General features: G+C 36.2%; 1 protein-coding gene across 1 annotated transcript in view; it reads left to right on the forward strand.

Annotated features, from left to right (window-relative positions):
• The window catches only part of COL21A1 (collagen type XXI alpha 1 chain), a 167,375-nt gene that overhangs the window by 36,925 nt on the left and 108,062 nt on the right, over positions 1-22,388 (forward strand). The window contains exons 2-3 of the mRNA XM_036414888.2: positions 17,461-17,586; positions 21,405-21,956. Of these exons, the coding sequence (XP_036270781.1) occupies positions 17,499-17,586; positions 21,405-21,956 (640 nt within the window). The 5' untranslated portion in view covers positions 17,461-17,498. The remainder of the gene's footprint in view (positions 1-17,460; positions 17,587-21,404; positions 21,957-22,388) is intronic.

Here is a 22,388-nt window from a genome sequence, read left to right on the forward strand (position 1 = left end):
CCCCCATGCACAAATTTTGTACACCAGGCCTTTCGTGGGATGATAAAGTCCCAGCCTATGACAGCGGCAGTGGTGATTGAGCACATAGAACTTTGAGGATTTTGCTATTAGTTGTGAGAAAAGACAGACAGAAAGTAGCTTTTGGAAGACAGAGTTCTGACTTAGGATAACTGTGTAAATGATAGAGTCATTACTTGAATACAGAATAAAAGAAAATAGCAATTTTTAGGAGTAGATTTTTTTGAGCTCACTTTTTAAGATTTGTTGAAACTGAGATGTATGTTGGTTGTTTAAATGTTGATGTTCAGCAAACTTTTAGATCTAATTATTTAAAAATGGACTCTGGAATGAAAGAGTTAAGTATGCTCTGGAGATAAAAATTCGCGGTTTGCAGAGCAATGAAAGTTTGCAGAATAAGAAAAGCAGAGACTCTGACTAAATCCCAGAAACCTGTGTACATGAAGGACAGTAGGTGGGACTCTTAGGGAAGTCTGGAAATAAGTTACTCCAGGGGAGCGAGGTGTCAAGGAAGACTTAAGGGAAAAGTTTCAATTTTAAAAAACCATCTATATGAACCTAGTTTGGGAAAGTTAAGAAAGATGGCCAGAAAGAGTTGACTTAATTTGGCAATTGAAGACCCATGGTGCCTTTCACAGGAGCAGTTTCAGTGCTAAAGGCAGACGCTGGATTTCAGGGAGATGAAGCTTAGCAGGAGGTGAGGAAATGGAGGAAGATAAGTGAAGGCCTCTCTCATGGAGCTTGGCCATGAAGGGAAAGAGCGAAAGTAAAGTGCAAATAAAAGAGTCCAGGGAAGAATGACCCTTTACGAATTAGGTGTAAGTTTCTCACTTTTGGAATTGTCATATGAGTAAAGCATAGGAGGTTAAACTTTAGTTAAATGTGATGGTGAGATAGTTGCTGGATGTGTTGAAAAGCTGATCGAGCTTGTATGACTGGATAGTTTTAATTCAGAGTTGAATTTCAGATATATATTTGCCTGCCCTTTGGCTCTTCTTACTTGTGTCTGAGGGAACGAAGCCACACAAAAGAATTTCATATAAAGCAAATTTAAAGGCTGTTGCCAATCCCTGTATTATAGCAATGAGGTCCTTAATAAATGTAAAGCATGGCACAAAAATATTTTTAGATCATTAATAAAACAAAGATTTTTGTGTTTTATGTATGGCCTAACAACCATATGCCAATGATCAAATGGATCTCTAATGTGAAAGAAACACACAAAACCCACAAAACTAAATTTAAAAAAAGTAGCATTGCCTGTTTTGGAATAGGATATTGAATCTATTTTAGTTATCATGATTCAGCAACAGCTATTAAACCCACAGGCTCTGTTGGTCTGTAACAGAGGAAGTCCTTGTGCCTGTTCTTGCTCCAACATTAGAATCAGAGGACAACCATATTCTAGATTCTATTTATTTTGGCACAACTTAGTTCATTGGATTGTTTCCAACTGAAATGATATCTTTGCCAGGTGAAGTTGGTAATGATTACAGAAATTTAAAAACATGTCTTTAATCCTGTGAGATGCTGTTCATGTATTTAGCTATCATTTGAAAATTACATCTGTGATAGAATGGGCAATTTTTTTAGGTTGCCAAATTAATTTTTATAATTGAAATTAGCCAAAATTGCCAACTTAAGTTGACCTGCAACAAACCAGTTCCGGGTTTCCATGGAAACATGATTTCATTCCATCTATGAAACCCCATTTTGCTTTTCCTTCTTTATCATGGAACTTGAACCTCTGCAATGTTTTTCCTGTGATTCTTGCTCCAAGAAAAAGAAAACAGGTTTCCAATTAGAAAAAAAATTCTCATTTTGCCCATTAAAGTTTAACTTCATGGGACATGTTCATTTAGAAAGATAAACCATGTTCACATTATAAAACCTTTCCTATTTAGGTATAACTATGCATTTTTGATATTTTTTCCCATGTATTTTTTAAATACTTTGGCCCCAATCTCCAGTCACAATTATTCCAAGTTATGTTAAAATTACTTCATACTTCTAATATTTTTATCACGTGGTGTCTAGCTGGTTTAGAAATCTTCAGCAAAAGAATTGTAAAGTTCTTCTTCATTTTTATTTTCTCACCATCCCCAAGGCCTGACGCAAGTTGATTCTCAATAAATGTTTATTGAGTCAGTGATGCTACAAATATTTCAGTGCTTTCTGTGGGCTTAGCATCATTAAGGACTTGGTGGAATGCAAAAGACATATTTTCTTGTTTGTAATTAGGAATCTGGGGAAGATAAAGAATGAAATGTAAGTGCTTGCTATTATTTCACCTCACATAAACAAGAGCTTTACTATCTCATTTAATCTTTAGATTAGTCCTGGAAGGGCTGTGGTATTATACTGATTTTTCAGATGAAGAAACTGGCTAGGCAAGGTTCCAGAACTTGCCCAAGCTAGTGATTGGTGGACCAGGGTTTGAATTCTAGACCTCCATTGGCAAATACACTTACTAGATGGAGAGACAATTCTTCTATACAGAAAACAGTTGGTGAAATAGTAAATGCTACTGATTGTGAGGAGTTCAGAAAAGGAAAGGTTATGTGGATGAGAGTACTCAAGGATGATGTAAATAAAAATGCCATTTACTAAGTGATGAACTCTACAGTATATCTAATCAGTATTATATATTTATATTTTATCCACTAGAATAAAATATCTTGATGCAGAGACTAGTTTCTTAAATGTCTATAAAATGGTATAATTATACTTTTGGATAAAACACATACAAAAGAATACATGTAAATTGATTTTACTGATTATCATAGATTCATAGAATGTCAGGCTGGCCAACCCTTCTATTTTTATAGAAAAGAAAACCAAGTCTCAGAGCATAGTTGCAGCTGATTTGTTTTCTTTCTCTCTTGCTTACATTCATATGACAGCAGAGTCAGGCTTCCAACACCAAGTCTACTAATGTTCTTGAAGCCATATATAATGTTTTCACTCACTGATTTGTTGCAGATGGGTACACAACATTAACGGATAAAAATAATTCTATTAATTTTGAGTATCATTTATTTTCTTATGTCTCAATAAGCTATGATAAAATATCTTACTGTGGAAACCTTACATTTTACATCCTTGTACAAAATAGTCTTAGAAATTACCAAAATTTTTAATTACATCATTATATTCGATCATAATAATGTTTCGTGTCTGTCCTTTGCATATTTTTTGGTACCTTTTCCTTGGTGATGTTTTGTTTCTTTGACAATGTTTCCAAATGTCTTTCTCTAGGTATTCTCTTGTGTTCCATTTAAATGTAATGCATTTTTTTATTTTCCATGATTAGTTGTTTTCTTTGAGAGGGAAAACTTATAATTTCAGAAAGAAAATCCTAATCATTTTTCTACTTAAATGCTAAGTTTTTATCTATGTGTCATTTTCCCAACAAACCTAAAATTTTCCCCATAAACCTAGAATACACTAGTGTATGAACCGTACTGCATGTTCTTTGAATCTCTTAATCTCATTTTGAATGATTGCACAGACATGCATATTCTTTTATTGCTTAAATATTTAGAAGCTGTTTTGGCCAGATAGGATTTTAAATCACTACACCAAACTATAGACAATCAAGTTATTGCATTTTAATTTGTTGACTTTAAAAAATGGCTTTAGAAAGAGGAAGGGAAAATGGAGAGGGGGAGGGAGAAAGAGAGAAGAGGTGAGAGACATCATTGATTGGCTGTCTCCCACATGTGTTCCTATTGGAGACCAAACCCGCAACCTGTGTATGTGCCCTGACCAGGAACTAAATCCACGCTGAATCCACAACCTTTTGGTGTACAGGACAACGCTCTAACCAACAATCAAGGTGGCATTAATTAATTACATATTTTGACTGGCATGATTTGACCTATGAAATTTCAAAAGTTATAATTCTAGATCTGCTATTTTAATGATAACTAAACAAATCAAACTACGTATACATAGATGCATGAATTAATTCATAATTTTTTTTACCAGTTTGCCAGAATTTTGCTCATCTCAATTCTATCTGTCCCAGTTGATATTTCCCTCTACTAGTACTACTACCTTAATGCCAGAAACATAGACTATAATACAATAGATGCGTGTGTGTGTGTCTGCGCGCACACGTTTATAAAAGCGTGGTGATCAGAATTTCAGTTTTCCTACCTTTTCCTGTTCTACATTTGAGTTCAAAGACACAGGCTATAAATAAGCATGAGTGTTAGTGTCTCCTGAGAGGACTATTTTGGTCTTCAATTATATTTGAAGGTTTTACAGTCAAGCAAACAACTAAATTTTGATAAGCATCTTTCCTGAGAGTCCCTTATTTTGAAAACTTTTATTATGTTCTTGGTGCTCCTCCTGGAATTCCCATGCCTTTCTTGTTGACCCACTGGGAGATACATTAATTTCAAGGAGACGAGAAATTTGCTTTCATTTGTATGCACTGTTCTCAGAAACTTACTCACATGTACTTATTTTGATATTAATAAAGTGCCAGAGAAAATGACAGTGGAATATGATAACCACATAAGGCAAGGAAATAGAAGAGATATGAAAATAAAAGGATAACAATGGATCAGTTTATCTCTCTTCCACTTCTCTGAGAATCAAATTCTTAAAGTTTATAGAGCTCTTTGATTTTGAAAACGGGACAGTCTACTAATCAGGCGTCTTCAAACTACGGCCCGCGGGCCACATGCGGCCCGTAGAGGAGTCTGATCCGGCCCACCAGGTTTTTTGGGCAGTGAGCGCAGCCGAGGTGTTACAGTAGGAATTAGTAGTTCATATAGTCCGGCCCTCCAGCTCTCTGAGGGACCGTGATCTGGCCCCCACTTTAAAAAGTTTGAAGATGCCTGATGCACCCATGCTTAAAATCCTCCATTGAATTTAATTTCCATTTAGGGAAAACAAATCTAAATTTAATGTGCTACATGTGGTCCTTGCTCTCCTTTAGGCCCTCCCATTCTTTCTCTCGCTCCCACACTCATTCTTCCCTGATTTCCTTCTGTTTCTAGAACAAGTCAAACTTATTCTATCTCTGGGAGGGAAAGTTTGTCTTCGGTTCCTGGCCACCTTGGCTTTTTCATGTTACTGTGGTGTCAGCTCAAATAGTGCCTTTTCAAAGGCCTTCTCTGACCTCCAAATCCAAAGGAGGGAGTCCTTCCTTCCTCCTGGCCCCATGCAGTACGTTACTGTTTTCCTTTCTTCATATCACTTACCACTATCTGAAAATATCTCACTCAATTATTTAGTTTCTCGAACATAAACTACAGGAAAGCAAATTCCTTATCCGGTTTGTTCACTTCTGAGTTCCCAGCACCTATGAGAGTGTCTGGCACAAAATAGGCACTTGGGAAATATTTGTTGTTGAGTGAATATAGTGGAGGGAGTGCTGGAGGGAGGGTTTTTAGGTCTGTTGTTTAGTAGAGGACACGTGACAGACAAGCCATATTACCCATTGGCCTGTTTGTCTCACACTTCTAAGATTAAAAGAGAGAATGTCGTCTCAAGCCGAAACTAGTTTGGCTCAGTGGATAGAGCTTCTGCCTGTGGACTGAAAGGTCCCAGGTTCGATTCCCATCAAGGGCATGTAACTTGGTTGTGGGCACATCCCCAGTAGGGGGTGTGCAAGAGGCAGCTGATCGGTGATTCTCTCTCATTGATGTTTCTATCCCTCTCTATCCCTCTCTATCCCTCTCTCTTCCTCTCTGTAAAAAAATCAATAAAATATATTTTAAAAAAAAGAATGTCATCACAAGCATTGTAAACTCTTAAAGTTTTCATTATTACACTAATCCTGTGAGGTTAGAGAATACAGATCCCTATTTCTTTGTTGAAGGTAAGATTACAGATCAACCATTTCATCTCCTTTGTTTTTGAGCATTAGACCATATAAAAATGATATTGTTATAGTTAATGGAAGTGTTATATCTATAGTCTGGATTGCTTGTTGTATATTTAGTGTAGTATATGTCCCATAGTAACTGGTGTGCTCAGTTTAAATTTCTACATAACTACATTCTGCTCTAAGTAATTTCATCTTTTCCCATTATCCCTTAAGATTTATTTTATGGCATTAAATGGTTAAATTTTCCTCCAAACAGCATTTTCAATGTTTAAAAGGAGCATATATTCTTACATTCTTTAGAGGCACCTTCACTAGCAGTGAGGCGGTGGTTATGGGTTTGCTGTATCAGTGTTACCTGGGAGCTTGTTAGGGATGAAAAATCTTGGGCTGTCAAAAGTTCTATGAATCAGAATCTGCATTTTAACAAGATCTCGAAATGTTTATATGCATGTTAACCTTTGAGAAATGGGGATGCTTAAGGTCCCTGACTACTCTTTGAGTAGCATATCTTTAGAAATTTTTGCTTGAAAAGATTCTTTGAGTTAACAGTGAACCCCAGATGCACTATTTGGGATTGTTAGCTTATTTATCTACCAGGGGAATAGGAACCATAGGCATCTTTTTCTTATCATTTTTGTATTGCCTTATACCAGAATTTCTAGAACTTTGGTGTTCATTAGCATATGGGAAGTTTTTTGTTTTGTTTGTTTTTTGTTTGTTTTTAGGTTTGGTCCCTTGCTCTATAATCTGAAGCTAGGACATTCATATGTTTAAAAAGCTCTCCAGATGATTGACGTATATGTTAAAACTTGATATGCCTCTGTTTATATCCATTATAAACACACAAAATATATTTATATATAGCTATGAAACATATCAGTTACGTGTCAAGGGTTAAATAATGTGGCAATAACATGTATTTCAAGCCCTTTTCATAGGATTACTTTATAGAATGTCAATCTGGAATACAATAAAATTAGATAATAAAGTTTAGCCCAAGAATTCTGAAGGATTTAGAAACTACTTAGAAATAAAGAAAATGTGCCCAGCCAGCTTGGCTCCATGGTTGAGTGTCCTCTACCTATGAACCAGGAGGTGACTATTTGATTTCTGGTCAGGGCACAGGCCCTCGTTACTGGCTTGATCTCCAGTAGGGGGCGTGCAGGAGGCAGCCAATCAATGATTTCCTCTCATCACTGATGTTTCTATCTCTCCTCTTTTCCTCTGTAAACTCAATAAAAATATATTTGAAAAAAGATAAACTTCAAAAGCTACAAAAAGGAATAAAGAGGATGTTTTTGATAGAGGAGCAAAATAACTTAATTTTGAGGCCTTTGGGGAGGAAGGTAGTCAATACTCATCAGTACACATTGTTGACATAAGACAGCACATCCTGGTGATGACTCACCACAAATGCCCTCGTTGACATTTTCCCACCTCTATAGCCCTTTGCCCAGAGGGACCAGCCTAATTTGAAAAATGACATTGGTAATATTGGATGGAATGCTTTGCATTAAGGTATAGCTTACACAACAAATGATATAGTTGTCAAGCCTTCATGTTAATAGTCTTAGACAAATTTATGTACCTGAATATCATCACTGCACATGTAGAATATGTCTGTCACTCAGCAAGTTTACCAGTGCCACTTCCCAGTTGACTCCCATCAAAGGCAAATTCTGTCTGATTTCTAACACTAGAGATTAGTTTTGTATTTTGGATCTTCTTATAACTGGAATCATGCTCTCTCTATATTTTTTTGTGTTTAGCTTATTTCATTAACTAGAACATACTTAAAATCCATTATGTTGTTATATAGAACAGTAGTTTATTACCTTTTTTGTTACTATATATTATTCCATTAAGTGAAGACACCTCATAACCTCTTGTTTATCTATTCTCCTGTTGGTTGCATTTGACTTCTTTTTAGTTTATATTATGAATGAAACTCCTGTCAACATCATTAAAGTCTTTTTCGTGGAGTCATAGTTTATGAGAAACTGAATCTAGCAGTTCTCTAACTTGATTATGAAACTGTTGTAATAATCTGGTTATTATTCAACAGGAAAGGAGTAAAGGGAAGACTAGGCAATATAGGCATGCCATTTACACAGTTTGCTAATTCAGTACACTCCAAGCCTGTTCCCCGCTGATCAGTGGGGGAAGAGACTGAACAAAATGCACGTCCAGTGAGGTCTTAGTGACATGGAAAGGTGCCTACTTGTTTGCATTCACGCCTAGAAGTGAGTCAGTGGCCAGGATAGGCATGGCCACTGCAAGGGCAAGAAACCTGAATATTTATATTTTTAGACAAAAGGTTAGAAGTTTGGCTCTTGGCTCTTGGCCCTTGGCCCTCGGCCCTCGGCCCTCTGCCCTCTTTAAATTCCTGTTGCAAGGGGCACACTCCCCTGCATTTGCCATGGGCCATGCAGACTCCATACACCGGACTAATGGACTTTAACTATTGCTGAACTAGACCCGCTGCAACATGGAAAGAGCTCTGGACACTGGCCCTCCTTTTGGCTCTACTGGAACCCCAGCTGCACCTTTTTCAGGATGGGGTGAAGGGGCATGAGACTTTTCAACCTGAGGAATGTAACTCCATGCAAATGAACCCTTTTACCACATCTCATTCCCCCATCAGGGCTTCTGAAAATGCTTATTTCAGCAGTACCCCATGAACCTCATGCCACTTGTGTCTGGGAAATCTGGCCCTCTGATTTCTCCAGTAACAGTTACCTCATTTTTTTTCTTCACATAGCCTCATAAACATTTGATATTGTCACTCTTTTAGTTTTAGCCTTTTAAGTGCGTGTGAAATGATATCATAGTGGATTTAACATACATTTTTCTGATGACTAATGATGAACACCATTTAATATGTTTATTGACATTTCTATATCTTATGTAATGTGTCTATTCAAGACTTATAGCCATTTTAAAAAATTGGATGGTCTTCCATTTTGTTGATTTGTAAAAAATACTTATCTATATATATTCTAGATATAAATCTTAGTATTTTTATTCTGAATATTGGCTTGAACACTTAATAGTTTCTTGAGGAACAGAAATGTTGATGTCTAATTTATCCATATTTAAAATTGCTAGTTGTTTTAGTGTGTTGAGAAAATTTGCTTAATTCCAAGGTTGTGAAGAAATTCTCTTATGTGTTTTTCTAGAAGTTTTATAGTTTTAGCTCTTCCATTTAGATCTGTGGTTCATCTAAGTTTTGTACATGGAATGGTATGAGGTCAAGATTCATTTATTGAAAAGACTTTCCATTTCTATTCAATTACTCTGTCACTGTTATTGAAGATTAATTAACCATTTGAGTGTGGGCTATTTCTGAACTCTATTGTATTCTATTCTATATGCTTATTCTTATACCAGTAGCACACTTGATTAATGTACACTTATTGTAAGACAAAATCATGTAGTGTCAATTATACAACATTGCTTATTTTAGTCAAGATTGTTCTTTATTCAAGACTAGAGGCCCATGCACAAATTCATGCACCATTAGGGTCCCTTGGCCTGGCCTGAGAGATCAGGTCGAAACCGGCTCTTCGACATCTCCTGAAGGGTCCCGGATTGGTGATTGCCAGAGGGTGCAGGCCAGGCCCAGAGACTCCACCAGTGCATGATCAGGCCAGGGAGGGATGTGGGAGGTTGGTTATCCAGGGAGGGACTATGTGAGGGCTCCAGGGCTTGTCTGGCCCATCTCACTCAGTCCCGATAGCCTGTATCCCAAGCAGCAGATGGTCCTATTGGTCGAAGCATCTGCCCACTGGTGGTCAGTGTACGTCACAGTGACTGGTTGGCCGGTTGACTGTCTGCCCCCTGGTGGTCAGTGCATGCCATAGTGAGTGGTTGAGTGGCTGTAGCATATCATTAGCATATTATGCTTTGATTGGTTGAACAGACAATAAGACCACCTGACACTTAGCATTATTATATAGGATTGCTTTTTTCACTTAAATTTGTTTATCATAAAATTATTTGCATTTTATATAAATTTTATAACAAGTTTGTCAATTTCTTTAAAAATATGCTGGGGTTTTGTTGCGATTGTGTTGAATCTATAGGTCCATTAGAAGAGGATGGAAATAACCAATACTGAGCCTTTTAATCCATGAATTAAGTCTCTCCATTTTTTTTTTTCTTTCTTAATTGACCTCAATAATATATTGTATGTTCTAGTATAAAGATCTCTCACATTTTTTTCATTAGTTTTTTTGCTAGGCTTACATATGATGCTTTTGATACTATTGAATATGATATTACATTTGCCCCCAATTTTGTTGCTAGTATATAGAGTCACTTAAAAAAAAATCATTAACCTCATGTCTTGAGACCTTGGTAAATTCTCTTATTTGTTCTAGTAGTGTTTTGGAAGATTTCCAAAAGTTTTCTATGTAGATACAGTCATGTTTTAGTTCTTTATGTTTTTTTATTTTTCATTTTGCATATGACACTGGCTAGGACTCCCTGTACATTTTGAATATAACTGATGTGAGAGTATATCTTAACTTATTTTTTTTATTTTTGAGGGAAAGCATTTAGTCTTTCATTATTCAATATTAACTGTAGATTTTCGTAGCTAATTTAATTTTAAAAATAATTACTCATCAGTATGAAATATTTTTAAAAATCTATGATTTTTATTAATGTATAGTTGACATATAATATTAATTTCAAGTATACAACATAGTTTTTAACATTTATACATTATGATCACCACAAGAAGTTACCATACAAAGTTATAACAATATTATTGGGTATATTCCCTGTGCTGTACTAGTATATTACATCTGCATGACTTATTTATTTTATAACTGGAAATTTGTATCTATTATCCTTCATGTTTTCCATGTATCCTCCTCTCCATGCTCACTCCTATAAGCATCAGTTTGTTTTCTGCATCCATGAGTCAGTTTCTGGTTATTTATTTTATTTTTTTATATTCCACATATATGTAAAATCATATATATTTTACCTTTCTTTGTCTGACCTGTTTTACTTAGCATAATATCATCTAGGTCTATCCATATCACAAATGGCAAGATTTTATTCTTTTTTTATTGCTGAGTAATATTCCCTTGGGTATATCCGTACACCAGATCTTCTTTATCCATTCATCTATTGATGAACATTTAGGTTGCTTCTGTCTCTTGGCTATTATAAATATTGCTGCAATGAACACAGGAGTTCTTGTATTTTTTTAAATTAATATTTTTATTTTCTCTGGATATATATCTAGAAGTGGAATGGCTAAACTATGAGTGATAGTTCTAGTTTTATTTTTTGAAACACCTCCATACTATTTTTCATACTGTCTGCACTGATTTTCAATCCCAACAACAATACACAAGGGTTCCGTTTTTGCACATAAATGCAAATGCTTGTCATTTGTTAATAATAGCCATTCTGACAAGTGTGAGGTGATATCTCATTGTGGTTGTGACTTGCATTTTCCTGGTGACTGGTGATGCTGAGCTTCTTTTCATACGTCTGTTGGCCATCTGTATATCTTCTTCGGAGAAATGCCTATTGAAGTTCTCTGCCCATTTTTTAATTAGATTGTTTGTTTTTTGATGTTGAGCTGTTTGAATTCTTTATATATTTTGAATATTAACCCCTTATTGGATATAACATTTGCAAATATAGTCTCCCATTCAGTAGGTTGTTCTTTTGTTATACTGATGGTTTCCTTCACTATAAAAAAAACACAACTTTTTAGTTTGATATAATCCCATTAGTTTATTTTTCCTTTCTTTGCCATTGCCTAGGGAGACATATTCAGAAAAATGCTGCTAAGACCAATGTCAAAGAGTTTATTGCCTATGTTGTGTGTTTTTTTCTAGGAGTTTCATGATTTTAGGTCTTATATTTAAGTCTTTAATCCATTTTGACTTTATTTTTGTATCTGGCATAAGAATGTCATCCAGATTCACTTTTTTTGCATGTATCTGTCCAGTTTTCCCAACGTCACTTAATAAATATTCTGTCATTTTTAAAACTGTATACTCCTGCCTCCATTATGATAGACTAATTGGCCATATGTGTGGATTTATTTTTGGTCTTTCTATTTTGTTCCATGATTTGCGTCTGTTTTTGTGCCACTACCACACTGTTTTGATTACTAAAGACTCCACCAAAAAAACTATTAGAATGAATAAATGAATTCAGTAAAGTTGCAGAATAGAAAATTATTATACAGAAATCTGTTGCTCTTCTATATACTATTAAACTGTCAGAAAGATTATATTAAGAAAATTCCAGAGATCCAAGATGGCTGCGCCCAGGTGAACACCTAGCCGCAGCCGCACACAACAATTTCAATAAAATACAACTAAAATATAAAACGGACATTGCCCAGAACTACAGGAAGGTTGACTGACTGGAAATTCTACAGCAAAAAGCAAGGAGAAAACCAGAAGGAGGCGCAGAGGAGCTGGAAAAGCCCAAGGTACGGAGACGCGGCACGCCGAGAGGACTGAGCCCGAGAGGAGGGAGGCCAAGTGCCTGGCGGGCGTTCCCTAGTGGAAAGGAGATAAAACTTCGACTGTGCTGGGCCCCCGACTGCTCTGAACCCCGGTTCTGGGCCAGACCCCGGGGACTCAGGCTCAGCCATAGGGAGCCGGGCTGTAAAGCGGAACCCCGGAGAGAGGCGAAAGGAGGTCCCGGAGGCACGCACACTGCGCGCAGAGAAGGGACGGTCGGCTGTGCCGCGAGATTGCCCTGACGGGAAGGGGACCTGGGCTCCAGACTGCTCTGAACGCCACCTCCAACTCCACTTCCAACTGAACTGAACCCCAATACTGGGCTCATTGGGGGAGAGCATAGACTGTTTGGCAGCAGGCGAAAATCAAGGGCACCTTTTTCTCAGAGGCGCCGGCAGCAGAGAGCACTGAAGGACCCGCATAGGGCGGGGCTGACAGAAGCCAAAGCTGCAGGCTCCACCCTGAAACCCCGTCCCATCTGTAACTGCGAAATGCGACAACAAAATAGATCACAAACGAAAGAAATGGAGGACAAAAAGCGTCTGGATATAGAGTTCAAATCTACGCTTATAAGGTTTTTCAAGAATTTCCTAGAAAAGATGGATAAGGCCTATGAGGATATGAAAAGAGATCAACTAGAATTAATAAGGAGTCAACAAGAAATGATAAGGGATCAACAAGAAATAAAGAATACATTGTCTGAAATAAAAAATATTTTACAGAGTCCTAAAAACAGAAGGGAAGATCGCAAGAATCAAGTCAAAGATTTGGAACATAAAGAGCCAGAAGACACTCCTCTGCAGACGCAAGAAGGCCAGAGAATCCAGAAAGTTGAAGATAATGTAAGAAACCTCTGGGACAACTTCAAGCGAACCAACATCAGAATTATGGGGGGTCCCAGAAGATGAGAGAGAGCAAGATATCAAAAACATACTGAAAGAAATAGTGACAGAAAACTTCCCCCACCTGGTGAAAGAATTAGACTTACAAGTCCAGGAAGCGCACAGAACTCCAAACAAAAGGAATCCAAAGAGGACCACACCGAGACACATCATTATTAAAATTCCAAGAGCAAAAGACAAAGAGAGAATATTAAAAGAAGCAAGAGCAAAGAAGGTAGTAACCTATAAAGGAGCACCTATACGATTATCAGCTGACTTCTCAACAGAAACCATGCAGGCCAGAAGGGAATGGCAAGAAATATTCAAGGTGATGAATAGCAAGAACCTACAGCCAAAAATAATCTACCCAGCAAAGCTATCACTCAGAATCGAAGGCCAGATAAAGAGCTTCACTAATAAAAAAAAGCTAAAGGAGTTCATCACCACCAAACCAGAATTATATGAATTGCTGAAGGGGGTTCTTTCAGAAGAGAAAGTAAACAAAGATAAAAATTATGAACAACAAATACGTAACTATCAACAAGTGAATCTAAAAACCAAGGAAATTAAAAAAATCTGAGGAACAATATTAACTGTTGAATATAATAGAATCAGAGGTATGGAAGGGGAGTGAACTGACGATTCTTGGGGAAAAGCGGAGAGGGGGGTGTGGGAAGAGACTGAACATAAACTGTGCCCCTATGGATGAGAACAATGGGGAGAGGGGAAAGGGCAGAGGGCGGGGTGGGAACCTGGTGGAGGAGAGCAATGGTGGGGGGGGGAGGGGAAGGAACATTTGTAATAATATGAACGATAAAAACTTATTTTAAAAAAAAAAGTTAACAAATTTTTTTTAAATTTTACTATTTTTTCTTGACTTGACATTAAGATAACATTAATTGTAAATTTCAAAAATCTGAACATGAATGTTTTGATTATATATTATGTAATTAAATTGATTTTAAGATAGAACTTCATTTTGGAATTATATATTCATAGAAATTATTCAGTTGTTTTTACTTTAAATGAAATAACAATACCTAGTTTTCACAAGTTAAAAAAAAAAATTCCATTTACAGTTACATCAAAAAGAGTAAAATACCTAGAAATAAATTTAACCCAGGAAGTGTACAAAAACTATAAGACATTGATGAAAGAAATTGAAGAAGACATAAATAAATGAAAGGATATACCATTTCCACAAATTGGAAGGATTAATTTTGTTAAAATGTCCAAAGCACCCAAAACAATCTAAAGATTCAGTGTAATCACTAATACTAATGGCATTTTTGACAAAACCAGAACAAATGATCCTAAAATTGAGATAGAACCACAAAAGAGCCTGACCAGCCAAAGCAATCTTAACAAAGAACAAAACGGGGGTATATGCTCCCTGATTTCAAACTATATTTCAAAGCTTTTAATAATAGTTTTTTTTCCTTTTAATTTTAATTCATGTATTATCAATATTTAGAAGTATATTGCTAAATTTTCAAGTATTCTAAGATAATCTTCATTTTCTTTTCTAATTCAATATAATTTAGGCCAAACAACATAACTGTGTCATCTGAATTCTTTGGAATTTGAAGCTTGTTTTTTACCCACCATATGATCTATTTTGGTGACTATTTTATGTGTATTACAAAATAATGGATATTCTGCTGTTGTTAGGTGAAATGTTCTATATGTCAACTAGATGAAAAGTGGCAGTTTTTCAAATATTTTCCATCATTACTAATTTTTTTCTAACTCAATAATTACTGTAAACTGATATCTCACATTGTGACTTGAGTTTGTCTTTTTTTTTTTAGCTTAATTTTTGTTTTGCTTCATGTATTTTGAAGCTTTATTATTAGATGTTTACACATTTAAGATTTTTTAACTTTCTGATCTGTTGTCAATTTTATTACTGTGAAATTTCCATCCAAAATTCCGATTATTGTTCTCAGTATGTAATGTGCCATTTTTCCTCTGGTAGTTTTAAGGATTTTCTATTTTATTTCTATTTCCAACTGGTTATGGTGTGACTTACTTTATATCTTGCTGGCATTTGTTGAACATCTTTGTTATGGTTGTTTGTAATGTTTGTCAATTTGGAAAATCCTGACCATTGTATTTTCAAGCATCTCTTCATTCACTTTCTCTTTTCCATCTCAAAAACAAATTACTTGAATGCTAAGGCAAGCTTTCTTGATATTTTCACATAGATTTCAGATGCTCTGTTCTTTTATCACTGGCTCCCCACTCCTCCTTTGGGTTTCATATACGCTAATTTATATTATTGACTTATCCATAAGTTTACTGATATTTTCCTTATATGTACACAGTTAAGCCCATCGCATGAATTATTATTGATATATTTTTTTATTGTAAGCATTGCAGCTTGTATATTTTTAATCCTCACCTGAGGGTATTTTTCCATTGATTTTTAGGGAGAGTGGAAGTGAGTGGGAATGACAGAGGGAAACACTGGTGTGAGAGAAATACATCAATTGGTTGCCTCCTGCATGAGCCCCATTCAGGGCCTGGGCTAGGGAGGAGCCTGTAACTTTTATTAGAATCGAACTCAGAACCCTTTGGTCCACAGGCTGACGTTCTATCCACTGAACCAAACCAGCTAGGGCTCAGTTTGTATATTTAAAAAAATAATAATGTTTTTTTTTATTTTCTTTTTTTAGAGAAAGAAAGAGAGAAAGGGCGAGAGAGAGGGTGGGAGGGAGGGAGGGAGAGAGAGAGAGAGAGAGAGAGAGAGAGAGAGGGAGGTGAGAAACATCAGTTGATTGCCTTCCCCCAAGTACCCTGACCAGGAATGAAACCACAACCTTTTGGTGCATGGGATAACACCAAACCAACTGAGCCACTCCAGCCCGGACAGTTTGTATCTTTTTTTATAGTTTCTAGTGTTCTTCTAATTTTTTTTTCCATATTTTTTCACATTGTTGTTTATCTTATTTATTAGATATTATACAAATTTATTATTGCTGTTGTATAACCCCTGTTTGACATATCTGATATTTAGATCATCTCTGGATCTCCTTATACAGAGTGTTTTTCTCCTGATCAGAAATCAAAAGATCCTCCGGAGATTTCTTTCAGCTTTTTAGTGTGGTTTACAGCTTTTTATTTCTGAGTTCTATTTTTTTCTGTCCTTCCTTGGCTTCCTGCTATAATATTTGAGATCTCTCTCTCACTGTAGTGAAGAACTAAGGTGCCTGGAGGGACTCCCCTAAGGTATGCTGTGCCGGGCCCAGCCTTCAGCAGGCCAAGGATTTGTATTTGACATGTACCCCAGGGGAGGGTCTCTCTAGGCTGTTTCAACTGCTCTCATCTCTCTTTGTATTACTTGTGTCCTTCGTGTACTCATTTAAAACTCCTGGAGAAGAATTGCTGGATGGGGCATACTTGTTCTGTGGCTGGGCCCCCCAGGATGCTAATCTGTCTCACCAACTTTGACTGGTTTCTTCCATGCTGTGGCAGATTCCTATTCTTTTGTCCCTTTCTACTAGGGACAAAACCAGCTCTGAATCTGTTGTTCCTCCTTAGAAAGGATTAATAAGTGTTGGAATTTGGTTAATTTAGGTTTCCTTAAATCCTATCTTTTCTTCTGGGTTTAAAAATACTGTAGTGTTATAGTTTATATGGCATGTTGTCATTGTTGGGAGTGAAAGTCTTACAACTTTCCACATTCTAACCAGAAAAGAAGTCCGTGGACTAACTTTAAAGATATGTTAAAGTCAAATAACTGAGTGTTTATAAATCAAATAAAATATGTTTTTATAATTACAGCCCACTTTTTAAAAATTAAACTTTACTACTTAGTTTTATCATATTAATATTTTACCACATATCCTTTGACTATTTTTCAAACTCAAATCCACATTTAAAGAAGAATGTTTGCCACCATTGAGATAATAAAAAGAATGTGATAAGACATTACAGGATATGCTCAAAGGAATTCTAGTAAATATTTTGGGCAAAGCCCAAAGTTTTAGAAAAGTTTATAATTTTTCAAGATAATTATGAATTAAAAGGTTTATCATGGCTCCTATTCATTGTGTGGCTATTTTAGACACACAGATTAATTTTAAGGACAGTAAAAACTAAATGTTCTCTGACTGGGTGTTACCATCTTAAATTAAACTTACAATAGTTGGGTATTTGTCTTTATTTTTAAAATATATTTAACTTTTCTTTTTTCTTTTTTTTCCCTTAGGAATCTGAAAACCAAAATTTTAGAACAAAAACAGAAACATGGCTCTCCATATTGCATTTCTTTGGATAGTTTTGGTCCTGCAGCTTTGGAATTCTGTATTAGCTGAAGATGGAGAAATAAGATCAAGTAAGAATTAACCAGCATTGCCTCTTTTTGTTATCAACAAGTTGTAGAAATCAAATAAAAGGAGCTCAAGCAATGGTTTTAAGGATCTTATTCCTAGAGTCTTTGGTGCTGTAATTTCTTAAAATGAATGAATTGCTATGTTACACATTAACTGAGAGGAAAAGCTTCTAACAGACATAATTCTGAGAAAATAATATGGTAATTGTTTATTCTGTTAATGCCATAGGTTGAGAACTGCTAGCAGGGTCACCTAAGACCATCGGAAAAACACAGATATTTATACATTACGATTCAGTAGCAAAATGACAGTGATGAAGTAGCAACGAAAATAATTTTATGGTTGGGGCCACCACAACATGAGGAACTGTATTAAAGAGTTGCGGCATTAGAAAGGTTGAGAACCACTGTGTTAACCTATCCTAACAGACTTTGGGATACACAGTCTAGTGTAGAATTCATGAGCTTCTTCATATGAAGATAAAAAAGATACCTACATATTAGGAGGGTTATCAGGACCATCCTATGAGGTTAAATCATAATGAGGTAATCCATGTGAGCTAATACATGTGAATGGCTTAGGGAAGTGACATCTCCGTAAATGGTGACTATTCTGATGGCTTCTAGAAAAGCTTTCATTAGAGAGGAGAGCTCTATTAATGTAGTTCTGCTACCCAGGCCACCAGTGCAGATACCACACTTCTTTTTAAGAGTTTGCTTATTTTTATATCTTAAAACTTCTAAACATAAAGGCCCTACTATAAATGAATTCTGGTTTCTCTAACGGTTAAATGAGGTGGCTTGACCAGTTGGCTTATCTTGGCTTAAAATTTATTAAAATAACTAGAGGCCTGGTACATGAAATTGGCACAATCAGGTCCCTAGGCCTGGCAGGCGATCAGGGCTGATCAGGGCCTTCTAGAACATCTGGGGCCTCCCTTCCAGCTGCCAGCTGCCAGCTGCTGGCGGGGGCCATCCTTCATTTCACGCTGTCCCCTGGTGGTCAGTCATGTCATAGCGAGTGATCGAACTCCCAGTCTCCTGGTCTAACTCATGAGAGGACAATTTGCATATTAGCCATATATAGATTATAATAGATGTTTGCACAACAATTTTATAGTTTAATCCACTGAAGTACTCTACTTCGGTAGATATTCTTTTCTCTATTTTTTTTTTTAATCAGGAAAAGAGATTCATAAAATTTAAGAGGTTTACCTAGTATCACATAGCTTGCTAGAGCTGTAACTAGTACTTAAATTATGCTTTTGATCTTCAGTCCATTCCTTTTCTATGACATCTTTGATTCATCTCCCTAAGGAGAAGGTGTCTTGGAGTGCTATTTTGTCTGGTGTTTATCAATGGTGATATTTTCTTTTTATACCCAGGGTCTTAGCTAACCTTACAGTTATGAAATATATACTTTATGGCTCTGGAAAGGGGTAAGGATTGCCAAGAATAACCCTGTTAAGCATTTATAACCACAGAATCAAGAGGCGCACAAACACTGGCAGGTCCAGGCAGTAATGAATCTCATAGTATTTAGGAAGGGCAACATTGAAGAGCTCTACAAACACAACTTCCTGTCCTTCAAAACCTCAATAAAAGCATAACCTGAGACCCGTGTTCAAAAATAACAGAACAGGAGAGCTATTTCCCTTGGTTAGAAAAGTTGCCTCTGGACCAAGTTCCACTCTGCTGTCCCTGCCCTGAACTCTGGCAGCGGTCGCTGCGGCAGAGGTTGTTGGATGGCGTTGCTCGTACCCTTCTGCACTGCACCATCACCTTAGGAGTACCATCATAATCACACTTGTGTTTTTGAGACAAATCCATATTTTGGCAGATGTTTTTATTTTTAGTAATGTTTTGACTCTTATACATGTTCACCTGATCACAGTGTTTATTTAGATGGTTACCCTGATGAGTACATTGAGATAACTGTTAAATTGAGGACTCTTCATGTGAGCCTCCTCATCATCACATCAGATATGGTATGTCAGTAGGAAAAGATAAGGAAAAGAGAAGAAAGGAGGGAGTGAGGAAGTGGAAGAGAGGAAGAGAGAGATTGACTGATAAAATACTCCAAAAGAGATACAAAAATACTAATTGTCACTAAACAATTCTTAGCCAACACCGTTCTTTGCAATTATTTGAAAAGTATACAGAAAATAAATCATCCTTATTATAACTTTAAATTGGGCCTCTGATCACAATTTAAGAGAAACCATTAATATGAGTAAAAAGCACAAGACTTAAAATTTATTATCATGCTACCTTGGCTCATCCCATACTCTTCCAACTCATCAAATTCAGGGACGTGGGGCCCTGAGCAGTAGTATTTTTTGCTGCCTTGAATTCAGAAGTTAGAGAAGGAGAAGGCAAATATAGCAGTTCCACCCTGCGAATTCTGTTAGCTATTTCAAACTATTGGAGTTATCCACACAAACCTTGTCTTTTGGCTGTGTCTGCCTCTCATCTCTGGAACTTCACTCTTGCTGTTCCCTTTGATTAGAATGTCCTCCTCTTCACCTGACCAAAACTCTCCTTTCAGATCTCAGGTTGCCTGCCGGCTTCCTGAACTTTCCACAGTTAGGTTATACCCCTTTCCAAATGTTTTCATGACACTTTGTACTTTCCCTAAAGTACAACCAGTTATCTGTCTTACTGGACCGTGAGCTTTTTTTGAAATCTCTTATGTATATTTGAAGGCAGTACCTTGCGTGATATCAGACACAGAGTAGGTGTTCAATATACATAGACCAAATGAATGAGACAGGGTTAGAGGCATGCTGGGTGCTTTGGAAAAGAGAGTGAAGTTTTCTTTTTCTTTTCTTTTTCTTTTCTTTTTTTCTACAAGTGCTTAGAACTTGTCCAGATATAAATTCCTCCAGAGTTAGTTTTTTTCTTCAATAGAACTATAAGATGTGCAGATCACACAGTTTCCTGGTTTCTGGAAACAAGAATCTTTATGGAGAAAGAGCTTTATAACTTTGAATATAGATTCACTTGGCATAAGCCAATGTTTTGGCTACATTACTTGCAGAAGATGAGAGATCCTACCTTTACAAACTCATTTTGCGTGTAGTGCAAGAGTGATGGCTTTGGTGATCATGGTTCATTTTAACTTTTATAAACTATATTGGAGAATATGGATCTTTTAGTGGTTGCTGAGTCCTAGAGTTGGAAGAAAGTTATTTTTTAATTTCTTTCTCCTTACTAATTGATTATATATATATATATATATATATATATATATATATATATATATGTTCCAGGTAGCATTAAATGGAACATATTTCATTAATAAATTAAAACAATGTTGGTGTATAGCTGAAAACCAGGCATTTATTTATTTTCACTTATTCAATGGGGAAATAAAATAAAATGCTGCTTTATGATAGGTAACACTTGTAGTACAAAGAAATATCTAGATATCATGTCCATATATAGCATGCATATTTTATTCCTTATTTTAAACCTGAATCATTAACTTTAAAAAGAAAATATCAACCAAAGCAATAGCCTTCATTTACAATGATTTTTCATGAGCTAAACAGTGTATGTTAATCTTCACAAAGCTGCTATAAATAATTACTACAATCTTTTTAAAAAAAATTAGCTTCATTTGGGTATAATTGGCATGTAACTTGTAAAATATTTAAAATATTCATTGTAGAGAATAGACATACACATAAATTGGGAAAGAATTCACTTTATCTGGTTAATTTAAAAAATCATGCTTTTAAAACTTTACACTTTTTGCTTTTTATATAAAAAATGCTAACTGCTCACTTTTTTTTTTAATTTTTTTTTTTTACACTTAGGTTGTCGTACTGCTCCCACAGATTTAGTTTTCATCTTAGATGGTTCTTATAGTGTTGGCCCAGAAAACTTTGAAATAGTAAAAAAGTGGCTTGTCAACATCACAAAAAACTTTGACATAGGACCCAAGTTTATTCAGGTGGGAGTGGTCCAGTATAGTGACTACCCCGTTCTGGAGATTCCTCTTGGAAGACATGATTCGGGAGAGAATTTGGTGGCAGCAATGGAATCCATACATTACTTAGGAGGAAACACAAGGACTGGGAAGGCCATCCAGTTTGCACTTGATTACCTTTTTGCCAAGTCGTCACGATTTCTGACAAAGATCGCAGTAGTACTTACAGATGGTAAATCCCAAGATGAAGTCAAAGAAGCAGCAGAAGCAGCAAGAGACAATAAAATAACATTATTTGCCATCGGTGTTGGCTCAGAAACAGAAGATGCAGAACTTAGAGCCATTGCCAACAAGCCTTCATCAACGTATGTGTTTTATGTCGAAGACTATATTGTGATATCCAAAATAAGGGAGGTGATGAAGCAGAAGCTTTGTGAAGGTAAGCCTTAATGTAATTTGGAAATAAAAAATACATTTTGGCATAGCTCATTTATTTATTCTCGTATAGTTGCTTTTCTTTTTTAATTTAATTTTTTCTTTATTGATTAAGTTATTACAAATGTGTCCTTATTCCTTCATCATCCCCCTGCCCCACCTCCAGTTCTGCTCTCACCCTCACCCCCTGTTGTCTATTTCCATTGCTTATGCTTACATGTATGCAGACAAGTCCTTTGGTTGATCTCTCCCCCTTACCATCACTCTCCTCTACCTTCCTTCTGAGGTTTGAACATCTGATCGATGCTTCTCTGTCTCTAGATCTATTTTTTGTTAATCAGTTTATGTTGTTCATTGTAATCCACAAATGAGTGAGATCATGTAATATTTATCTTTCTCTGACTGGCTTATTTCATGTAGCATAATGCTCTCCAGC

The sequence above is a fragment of the Pipistrellus kuhlii genome, unplaced genomic scaffold, assembly GCF_014108245.1.
Source record: "Pipistrellus kuhlii isolate mPipKuh1 unplaced genomic scaffold, mPipKuh1.p scaffold_m20_p_5, whole genome shotgun sequence".
NCBI lineage: Eukaryota > Metazoa > Chordata > Mammalia > Chiroptera > Vespertilionidae > Pipistrellus > Pipistrellus kuhlii.